This window comes from Balaenoptera physalus, assembly GCF_965194825.1.
Source record: "Balaenoptera physalus genome assembly, chromosome: 21".
Classification (NCBI taxonomy): Eukaryota; Metazoa; Chordata; class Mammalia; order Artiodactyla; family Balaenopteridae; genus Balaenoptera; species Balaenoptera physalus.
Genome location: NC_138902.1, coordinates 33,289,886 through 33,301,404, shown reverse-complemented (window position 1 = coordinate 33,301,404; position 11,519 = coordinate 33,289,886). Strand labels below are relative to the sequence as shown.

Genomic DNA, 11,519 nt, shown 5'->3' with positions numbered 1-11,519 from the left:
CCGGCACAGGCCCTGTGCTCTCTTGGTGAGAATAAAGGCATCCGTGTTATTTGTTGAAGTGTTCTGAGTTAGTGTTCTGTTTTGTTTGTAGTGACCTTGAAGGGGCTGTGTTTGGATCCTGGCTTTGTTTTGTAACCTCTACTTTATTGTTTCTGATTTTTATCAATGTTTGTGCTTGCAGCATGTTTATTTTGACAGAACCCTGTGGGCCCCAGGTACAAATTCATCTTGTGTAGGTAGCACATCTTAGAACCATCACCATGTCTACGTTCAGTATTTCCATCCTGAAGTCTTTCCAGTCCAGAAGACCAAGCTTATTTGACCTGGTTTGAAAAGGTGTGTAGATATATAATTTTATCATTCTTATATATTCCCATGAAGAAGGAGTTCTTTAATTTCTACTGGGTAGATTATTCTTCAGTGGGTGTGCTGGGGTTTCACATCAGTTTGTAATATTTGTGCCTGGTGGGCCCAGAGATATTTGTGTGCCTGTGTTTATCTCCTGACCCTCGCGACTCACTGAGAAGGGAAGGTGGGGACCACTGGGCTTCTTGCCACGGCCTTGCTTTCCAGGTAGCTGGTTGGTATGTAAAATTTGGCTTTCCCCCTCCATGCCCTAACCATTAACCCTGACAGGGCCCCCGTGCCTGTCACCACTGGGTCTGTTCTCGGGGCTCCTGCAGGCCTCTTCCAAAGACAGACTCAGAGCCTCTTTTCATTTTAAAAATTTTGCTGCTAATCATTTCTGGAAAAACCCAACAGGTACAGTTGATTTTTTTTCTTTTTCAGAGTAGTAAAGATACAAAGCTTAAGAAAATGTTTATAGACGCCTACAGTTCTGGATTCTTTTTATAAAACGTACTTTTAAATCCCTCAAGTAATACACGTTTGGTGTGAAAACATAAGCAGTACTGACGTATACCGAGTAAAAAGTTTCTCTATGGATGGTAATTTGCTGGGCAGAGCGTTTGCACGTTAAAATTGTGATGGATACTAACAAATGGATGCCTTCCGAAAGCGTTGTACTGTTTACACGCCACAAGCAGCTTATTTCCCTGCACAGCTACCAGTTTCCCTAGGTGCTTCCCAACACTGGGTACAGCTTTGCAAATGTTTACCACTTTGATAGGCGGAAAAGGGCATTTCATGTTTATTTGCATTTCCCTCATTACAATGGAGTTGAATATCTTTTTATATTTTGTTTGGCTCTTTTGTGTGACATGAAATCAAAGTCATCTTGTACTTGGGAATATGTGAGGTTACCTCTCCTGCTTCTGAGTTTTGGTGAGAGACCAGAGGACGCTTCGGGCCGGTCCTCCTCTGCCCCAGCCTGGGGTTAGGGCGGGGACCCTGCCACGTTCGCCATGACTGTGGCTGTAACCTATCTTACCTACAAAAAGTAACAATTTTCGGCTGTCATAATTAGCCGTCAAAGTCCCTTCAACTGCCTGTGAACTACACCACGTGTGCCACATCTTACTTGCTCGTCAACGTGAGGCTCCCCGAATGCGAGGGACCAGCGAGCACCACGGCGGGTTCCAAGGTGGCCTGGCCAGCGCAGCTGCCCACTTTTCCCTCGGCCCCTGGGCTCCTAACGTGGAGACGTTGGAAGCTCGCGTCCCTCCCCCTGCCTATGGCTGAACACGGTCCCTGCACCCGCCCCGGCTGAGCCCACCGCCTGCTGCCCATCCCGAGGCTCGGCCGCACCCTCCCCCCGGCAGGTCCACGTGCCCAGCTCCTCCGCCCTCGGGGGTCCCTGCCACCATTCGCGAAGTTTCCCACCCGAACGGCGGGGCTGGTGCGCAGCCCCGGCACCACCAAGCGCGGGGGCGGAGCGCCCTGGCGGGAACTGGAACCGCTTCCAGTCCCGCCCACCGCGCCCTCGAGCCACGGACCCAGGGGTGTGCGCATGCGCACTATGCCCGCTCCGCGTCCGGCGGCTGTCGCCATGGTGACCGGAGCCCCGGCCGCCCCGCCCCCCGCGCCGCTGCCCCGCAGACCTGGCCGCGCCCCCCCGCGGGGTGAGGGGTGAGGGGGTCAGCTCGGGGTGGGGGGGATCCCGGGGTGAGGGGTGAGGAGGTCCGCCCGGGTTGCGGGGCCCTCGGCCTGAGGGGTGAGCGGGGGCGGTCCGAGATGAGTGGGGGCCAGGTGAAGGGGGCCCGGGTGAGAGGTGATCCCGGGTGGAGAGTGAGGGGGTCGGCCGGGGGTTTGGGGATCATCCCGGGGTGTTGGGGGGCCCGTGGTGGGGGTGAGGTGTGAGGTGGGGTCAGCTTGGGGTGGCGACCCGAGGTAAGGACCTCGTGGAGTGATGTGGGGGGCGGGGACCTCGCTGGAAGGAGGAGGAGCCTCGTTGGAGGTGTGGGAGGGTCGGTCGGGGTCAGGGCCTGGCCGGAGGGGCGGTGACTTGGGTGGGGGGGACCGCAAGCAGGGGAAATGGGGCCCGGGGGGTGTGGCCCGACCTGGAGGTGGGCCCGGTCCCGGGCGTACGGTGGGTCTCGTTCGGTGCGGGGACCGGGTCCGGTCCGGGAGGGGCCGGGGCGGGGCGGGGCGGGGCGGGGGTGGGGAGGTCCTGGTCCTGGAGGTGGGCCCGCCCCACAGGCCGGCCCCGCCCGGCCCCACTGGCCGCGTCCGGTCCTGCGGGAGCCGCAGCCGGTGCGTCCGCGCTGCGGGCCGACCGAGGAGGGGCGCGCACGGACGCACGGACGCACGGACGCCGGCGCCCGCCCGGGAGCATGTGGAAGCTGGGCCGGAGCCGGGTGCTCCTGGACGAGCCCCCCGAGGAGGAGGATGGCCTGCGGGCGGGGCCGCCGCCCTCCGTCGCCCCCGCCGCCGCCGCCGCGCAGGTGAGGGGGCGCGGGTGGGGGAGGGCGCGGGTGGGGGAAGGCGCAGGTGAGGCCTGCGCTGCGAGGTTGGAGAGGCGCACAGGTGGGGTGCACAGGTGAGGCCCGCGCCGCGCGGCCCGTTAGGATCCCGAGGCTGGTCTGGGGGCCACCGCGTGGCTCGTGGTGACCCCCCACGTTAGGAGTGACTGAACCCCGCGCCCAGCCACCCCCCTCGTGCGGGTTCGGGACCGCGGGCGCAGTCCCCGGAGGTGGGAGGGCGCAGGGCGCGCACCCAGAAACCTCGGGCCGTGGCCTTGCTGCGGACGGGGACCTGCCTGCCGGGTGGATGGTGCCCGGGCCGTCCTCTCCGCGGCGAGTCCGGGACCGCGCCACGCCGGGGCGGACTCACGGGCAAGGCCTGGACCGGTGGGGGCCAAAGCAGCGCGCTAAGTGTGCTAAATACTTGTTTGGATAACCAGCAGACCTTCACCTGAGTTTAAACCTTTGGCTGGAGGAAGAAGGCAGATGTCCTTTATACAGAAAGACACTGGCCTCACAAGTTCAGAGATGTGCCTGGAATGTTTAGAATTTTTTAATTAAAAAGGATCCCAGGTGGATCCTGTCTGCGCTACAAATGCTTCCCTCCACCTCACCCCCAACGCAGCGCTCCTTTCCATGTGCAGTGAAATTCAGCTCTTTATTTTATTTTTAAAATGACGGTGGTCATACAGTTTCTTGTTTGTTAAATGTTTGGAAACTCTCCTGTTGCTTGTGGCCTGTAACGGAAGTTAATGGGGATCTGTATCTTTCTTCTCAGGACTTGTAAATAGTTCACCAGATTGTTTCTTTCCTAGTTGGTTCTAAATAACTTCCCTTGGAACTGAAGTTGTCTCATCTTGATAAGACATTTTTTTTATAGGAGTTAAATGCCCTTGATTAAGCATTTAAATATGGTCCCTATCTGAAGTGTCTTTCAGAAATCAAGTTTTGGTGGTATTAGTGCTCACCCTACTATTTATTTTTTAAATCTCAAAATTTTATGGTTACTTTATAAATTTATTTATTTATTTATTTTTGGCTGCGTTGGGTCTTCGTTGCTGCACGCAGGCTTTCTCTAGTTGCGGCGAGCGGGGGCTACTCATCGCGGTGGCTACTCATCGCGGTGGCTTCTCTTGTTGCGGAGCGCGGGCTCAGTAGTTGTGGCTCACAGGCTCTAGAGCTCAGGCTCAGTAGTTGTGGCGCACGGGCTTAGCTGCTCCGGGGCATGTGGGATCTTCCCGGACCAGAGCTGCAACCCGTGTCCCCTGCATTGGCAGGTGGATTCTTAACCGCTGTGCCATCAGGGAAGCCCTTTATGGTTACTTTAAACAGCAGCTCTCTTAAATATAATGTTGAGAATTTATATGCAGTTTAAGTGTGGTTACAGAGTTACTAATTTTGTAAATAATTTATTGGCCAAAGATAAGCAATATTTGTTGTTTGTGAACAAACTCTTAAAATTTTTAAATTGATTCTTCCTATGTTCTGCTTCTATTTCTCCTAATGAATCCTAAAACACCTTTTTTCCTCTTAAGTTAAATTACTAACAGGGAAAAGTTGGAAGGATAGGAGATTGAACACCCACATATATACTTCCTAGACTCAACTATTAGTGACACATTTATTAAAACTTTTTTCCCGATATTCAGGTTTACAGAATTACAATCTATACCTTTTTTTCTCACTGTGTATTTGTGTGTGTGTTTTAATAGACTTTATTTTTAGGTACCCAGCAATTGAGTGGAAAATGCAGAGTTCTCATATACCCCTGTCCCCATACAGACACAGCCTTCCCCTGATACTAGCAAAATCCCATTTGTTACAACCAGTGAACCTCCACGGACACATCATTATCGCCCAGAGTCCACAATTTACATTAGGGTTCCCTCTTGGTGGTGTTTGTTCTGTGGGTCTGAACAAATGTGTAATGACGTGAACTCACCATTATAGTGCCACACATAGGAGGTTCACTGCCCGAAAAACCCTCTGTGCTCTGCCTGTTCACCCCTTCCTACAGCCCCACAACCACTGATCTTTTTAGTCTCCGTAGTTTTGTCTTCTCCAGAATGTCAGAGTTGAATCATAAAATATGCAGCTTTTATGGATTGGTTTCTCTTACTCACTGAGCAGTATATTTAAGGGTCCTCCCTGTCTTTTCACGGCTTGGTAATTCATTTATTATTATTATTATTTTTTAAAGGGAATGGGAAAGGACTTCTTTTTTAAAAATTATTTATTTATTTATTTATTTATGGCTGTGTTGGGTCTTCGTTTCTGTGCGAGGGCTTTCTCTAGTTGTGGCAAGTGGGGGCCACTCTTCATCGCGGTGCGCGGGCCTCTCACTATCGCGGCCTCTCTTGTTGCGGAGCACAGGCTCCAGACGCGCAGGCTCAGTAATTGTGGCTCACGGGCCTAGTTGCTCCGCGGCATGTGGGATCTTCCCAGACCAGGGCTCGAACCCGTGTCCCCTGCATTGGCAGGCAGATTCTCAACCACTGCGCCACCAGGGAAGCCCCCAATTTATTTCTTTTTTAACGCTGAGTTATTCCATTGTCTGCAAGTACCAGTTTACCTGTTCACCTACAGAAGGGCATCTTGGTTGCTTCCAAGTTTTGGCAGTTGTATATAAAGCTGCTGTAAAACATCATGTGCAGGGTTTTGTGTGGACATTAGTTTTTTTTGTTTTTTTTTTGTTTTTTAACAGTTTTTTAAAAAATTTATTTATTTTTGGCTGTGTTGGGTCTTCGTTTCTGTGCGAGGGCTTTCTCTAGTTGCGGCGAGCGGGGGCCACTCTTCATCGCGGTGCGCGGGCCTCTCACTATCGTGGCCTTTCTTGTTGCGGAGCACAGGCTCCAGACGCGCAGGCTCAGTAATTGTGGCTCACGGGCCCAGCTGCTCCGCGACATGTGGGATCTTCCCAGACCAGGGCTCAAACCCGTGTCCCCTGCATCGGCAGGCAGATTCTCAACCACTGCGCCACCAGGGAAGCCCTGGACATTAGTTTTTAACTCAACTTGGATAAATACCAAGGAGTGTGATTGCTGGATCATAGGCTAAGAGTATGTTTTGCTTTGTAAGAAACCAGACTCTCCAAAGTGACTGTACCAATCTGCGTGCCCACCAGCAATAAACGAGAATTCCTCTTGCTTCCTGTTCTTGCATTCCAGCATTCGATATCAGTGTTCTGGATTTTGGTCATTCTATAGGTGTGTAGTGGTATCTCATTTAATTTGCATTTCCCTGATGACATGTGATGTGGAGCATCTCTTTATATTGCTCATTTGCCATCTGTATGTCTTCTTTGGTGAGATGTCTGGTCAGATTTTTTTGCTCCATTTTTTAATTGAGTTGCTTTTTCTCCTTATTGTTGAGTTTTAAGAGTTCTTTGTGTATTTTGGATAATAGTCCTTTATCAGATGTGTCTTTTCCAAATATTTTCTCCCAGTCTGTGGCTTGTCTTTTCATTTTCTTAACATTATATTTCACAGAGCAGAAGTTTTTAATTTTAATGAAGTCCAGGTTATCAGTTATTTCTTTCATAGATCATGTCTTTGGTGGTGTTTCCCCAAAGCCATCAGCACACCCAAAGTCATCTGGATTTTATCCTGCGTTATCTTCTAGGAGTGAGATTTGACTGCAGCTTCTGTGTTACTTTATTAAGGGTATCTATAGTTTGATGTGTTGAAAACTTTGCTATAGAAAAGCAGACTTTTTGTGGCAAGTCAGTCATACTCTAAATTTAGTTCATTTCATCAGGTAGATTGATCTTTATCCCAAAGCCAGCTTCTCTTAGCATTAAACTTTAAAATTCACGACAAGTCTACCATAAAACTTATGCTGGCAAAATTTTATTTTAAAGTTGAAAGAGGTAGGAATTAATACGAGAAGAATTTAATGGATCTGTTAAATTGTGTCTCATTAGAAAGATGGTCTCATTCTGTTTCATTTTCAGTCTCCAGCGGCCCGCCACCACCCCTGCACCCCTGTCAGCCCGTTCATATTAAACATGTAGGCTCAGAGTACACTTTGTCTTATTCTAGAAAGGCATTTAGTTTGTATTCAAATCTGGTCTGTTCGACCTACTTGAAAATCAGGTCACATGGCTGTAATCTGTGTTGTTTTTTAAAAAAGAAAAAAATAGCTTAGTGTTAGGTTCTAATAAGTTTGAAATGTGAGGCATTCAGTCATTACTTGGATTTAAGGAACACTTGACTGTTACTAAAATAGCTTTAACATTATAGAAAATAAATTTCTCTGAGCATTTCTTTAGGCAGTTGGCCTTTTTTGTCATGAATACACATCTATTTTGTGTTAAAGTATAACAGTGGGGTTTTTAAGGTGAATCATTTATTGTAATCATTTAAAAAAGAGAGACTTACAAGTTTTAATGAGTCTAATTAAAAAAAAAAACATCTGCTGTGCATATGGTAAAAGATTTCTGGATATTAAATGCTGGGTCTTAACTTCTTCCTCTTTCCAGTGGGAAGTATTGTTACCTTTTTTTATATAGCTATCCATGAAACATTTATGCATATACATAAATGTATGTTTAAAATCATGCATTTGTTTTCCCACTACAAACATTTTTCTGCACTTTGAATTGTTCCCTCGATAAATAATATGTGTATCATGGAGCACTTCCTGTCTTAACACTGCAGCTGAAAAAAAATCATCTTTAAGCCTGTGTATTATTAAATCTAACTGGGCTCCTTCTGGTGGATATGGAGTTGCTGAGTCTTCTTTAGGCCCTGCTCCGGGGTCTGTGAGCGGTGAGAAGGAAATGGGGGTCTGCGATGAGATCCGCATGCTGAGGTTTGGGCCGGCCTTCACTTGCTTTGAGCTGCACTGCACTGGGAGTTAGCTAGCTGTACTTTAATGTCCTTAAAAACAAAACTCACGGCATTTTTGGCCTATTTTCATGTTAAAATTTTAAAAGGCTTAGACATATTCTGTAGGCATTCCAAAAAAAAATTCAGGGAACATTTCAGGTGCTTTTTACTCTGCTCTGAAGATAGGAAGAACCAAGGGGTAGTAAGTCTTAGTTGAGATGACACCAAATCTTTCTTGTGGGGTACTGTGAGAGCTCTGTTTAAGTTTGCTGTATGGTGATGGGACGAAAGGAGTGAAGTAGATGCTTGAAGGTTTATGGGAGCGCTTTAGTTGAGAAAGTAAATGCTCTAAGGCCTCACACTCTTTCTTGGGGGTGATATACTGGGAGGAGCATGGGCTTTGAGGATAGACTGGACTTTAATTAACAACTTTAAGACACTTACCCCTTGCTTTTTCCACTTAGCAATACATTTTGGATCCGACTGTTATGTGAAGAGCTGCTTTATTCTTTCCAGTGTTTGTGTGTGTTTCAGTGTTGTATGGTATTTCCTGGTATGGATATATAGACTTTAAATGCCAGACCTCTATTGGTGACCTTTAGGAGGTTATTTCTAGTCTCTTTCTATTACAGACGTGAGCATAAATCATTTCACATATCTGACGATAGATGTCTAGAAGTGGAGCTGCTGAGTCCAAGGGCACCTCCCTTTGTAATTTTTTTTTAATCAAACATTTATCATTTATTAGCTTATTTTTCTTTTTTTCTTATTAGTTATCTATTTTATACATATTAGTGTGTACATGTCAATCCCAATCTCCCAATTCATACACCCCCTGCCCCGGCTTTCCCCCCTTGGTGTCCATGCGTTTGCTCTCTATGTCTCTATTTCTGCCTTGCAAACCAGTTCATCTGTACCATTTTTCTAGATTCCACATATATGTGTTAATATACGATATTTGTTTTTCTCTTTCTGACTTATTTCACTCTGTATGACAGCCTCTAGGTCCATCCATGTCTCTACAAATGACCCAATTTCGTTCCTTTTTATGGCCGAGTAATATTCCATTGTATATATGTACCACATCTTTATCCATTCATCTGTCGATGGGCATTTAGGTTGTTTCCATGACCTGGCTATTGTAAATAGTGTTGCAGTGAACACTGGGGTACGTGTGTCTTTTTTTTTTCTTTTAAAGCTTTTTTTTTTAATTAATTAATTTAATTTTATTTATTTTTGGCTGTGTTGGGTCTTTGTTGCTGTGCGGGGGCTTTCTCTAGTTGCAGCGAGTGGGGACTACTCTTCATTGCGGCGCACGGGCTTCAGTAGTTGTGGCTTGCGGGCTCTAGAGCGCAGGCTCCGTAGTTGTGGCACACGGGCGTAGTTGCTCCGTGGCACGTGGGATCTTCCCAGACTAGGGCTCGAACCCGTGTCCCCTGCATTGGCAGGCAGATTCTTAACCACTGTGCCACCAGGGAAGCCCCATGTGTCTTTTAGAATTATGGTTTTCTCTGGGTATATGCCCAGTAGTGGGATTGCTGGGTCATATGGTAATTCTACTTTAGTTTTTTAAGGAACCTCCATACTGTTCTCCATAGTGGCTGTATCAATTTACATTCCCACCAACAGTGCAAGAGGGTTCCCTTTTCTCCACACCCTCTCCAACATTTGTATGGAGACACAAAAGACCCTGAATAGCCAAAGAAGTTTTGAGAAAAAAAAAACGGAGCTGGAGGAATCAGACTCCCTGACTTCAGACTATACTATAAAGCTACAGTAATCAAGACAATATGGTAGTGGCACAAAAACAGAAATATAGATCAATGGAAGAGGATAGAAAGCCCAGAGATAAACCCACACACCTATGGTCAACTAATCTGTGACAAAGGAGGCAAGGACATACAATGGAGAAAAGACAGTCTTCAATAAGTGATGCTGGGAAAACTGGACAGCTACATGTAAAAGAATGAAATTAGAATGCTCCCCAACACCATACACAAAAATAAACTCAAAATGGGTGAAAGACCTAAATGTAAGACCAATTATAAAACTCTTAGAGGAAAACATAGCAAAAACACTCTTTGACATAAATCACAGCAAGATCTTTTTTGACCTACCTCCTGGAGTAATGGAAATAAAAACAAAAATAAACAAATGGGACCTAATGAAACTTAAGAGCTTTTGTACAGCAAAGGAAACTATAAACAAGACAAAAAGACAACCCTCAGAATGGGAGAAAATATTTGCAAACAAATCAACGGACAAAGGATTAATCTCCAAAATATATAAACAGTTCATAGAGCTCAATATCAAAAACACAAACAACCCAATCAAAAAATGGGCAGAAGACCTAAATAGACATTTCTCCAAAGAAGACCTGCAGTTGGCCAAGAGGCACATGAAAAGCTACTCAACATCACTAATTATTAGAGAAATGCAAATCAAAACTACAATGAGGTATCACCTCACAGTGGTTAGAATGGGCATCATCAGAAAATCTCCCTTTGTAATTTTGATAGATGTCTCAAAACTGTGCTCCCAAAGAGGTTGCATGAATGTATGTGTCAACCAGCCATGTATGCAACTGGCTTTCAGGATGGGCTGGCCGATATGATACGATGCAGTATGTCTGCAGAGTTTTAGATCTGATGGGTGAAAAGTACTACCTTAATGTGGTTTTAATTTGTGTTTCCCTCGTGGATGATATTAAATAGCTTTCCCTATGTTTATAAGCCTAAATGAAGACTTCTAAAATCTTCGCCATCAGTCCTGTTACCGTGTCACTAGATGGATTAAACTGGAGTCAAAATAACTGCATTTATGTGCAGATACAGCCTGGTGGTTCAGATATGGACGTTGTCTCTGGTGTCCATATCCATATGCCTTGGTTGAGTCCCACCCCTGCTACTTGTTAGCCAGATGCCCTTGTGCAGCCCCCCGATCCAGACAAGCTTCAGGTTTGTTTTTCATCTGTGAAATTGGGATAAGGTGAAGCTACTCTACCGTGTATTGTCTGTTGTCCTTAGACACTGTTAAAAGCCCTTGACTGGGTTAGTGCCACCATGTGCCAGATGTGTAAACCAGTCACAAAGCAGGAGGGTGACAGCTACTACTAGGTGGTGACAGAGACTCTCTACTTGACCAGAATGGAGTCAGGCTCCCTTGTGCCCTGTTTCTGATCAATGTCAGTGAGTCTTGACCCTGAGAATCTTTGTCAGCAGCTCTGGAAATCTTCTTGCTGCCCATGTGGCCCGGCCAGGGTGGGGGTGGGAGGCTGCAGATTGACAGGAGCTTTGAGGGTGGCAGTGACAGTGGTCCCAGCATCAGCCCGGCTGCTGTCCTACCAGTGGCACCGACCTCCTGCATCTTACTGATTTGATAGCATTTAGAGAGCACTTAACTCTCTTCCTGAGAGTCATCTAGATTCTAGTCCAGAGGCTCCACAGAGAAGGAGTTTATGTCCACTGCTGTGACCCTCACGCCGAGAAAGGGCTGGAGGTGCTGTCTGTGCTTGTGAAGTGAAGGGACTGGGCGCAGGAGTGTCGGCACCACCAGGTGTGGGAACTGGGGTTGTGTGTAAAGTGCTGAGGGGGTCAGTGCAGGTCGTCAGGGAAGGAGTCGCAGCGTCCGTTTTCTTTTCACCGGCCTGGAAGGATGAGTGGGAGTCATCTAGCCTAGAAGATCTGATTTCTTCCTGGATACAGGTTCATTTGGGACTAGGCAAATACTTCTTTGTGGGGTTAGTCTTATTGGACATTCCCATGATAAATCTGATGTTTAGTCTGCAGAACTCCTTTCATCAAATAAAAGCAGACAGTTAGTTGAGGGA

General features: G+C 47.1%; 1 protein-coding gene across 2 annotated transcripts in view; it reads left to right on the top strand.

The window, feature by feature from the left end:
- The first annotated feature begins 239 nt into the window (after window positions 1-239).
- The window catches only part of TDRP (testis development related protein), a 56,642-nt gene continuing 45,362 nt past the window's right edge, over window positions 240-11,519 (top strand). Inside the window, exon 1 of one of the 2 annotated variants that reach the window (XM_082444017.1) lies at window positions 240-336. Coding sequence is in view for 1 of the 2 variants with exons in the window: in XM_082444016.1 (XP_082300142.1) it covers window positions 2,733-2,843 (111 nt within the window). In the remaining variant the exon portion in view is untranslated. Of the gene's footprint in view, window positions 337-2,454; window positions 2,844-11,519 lie in introns of those variants that run through there. The other variant, XM_082444016.1, reaches the window with a different exon arrangement.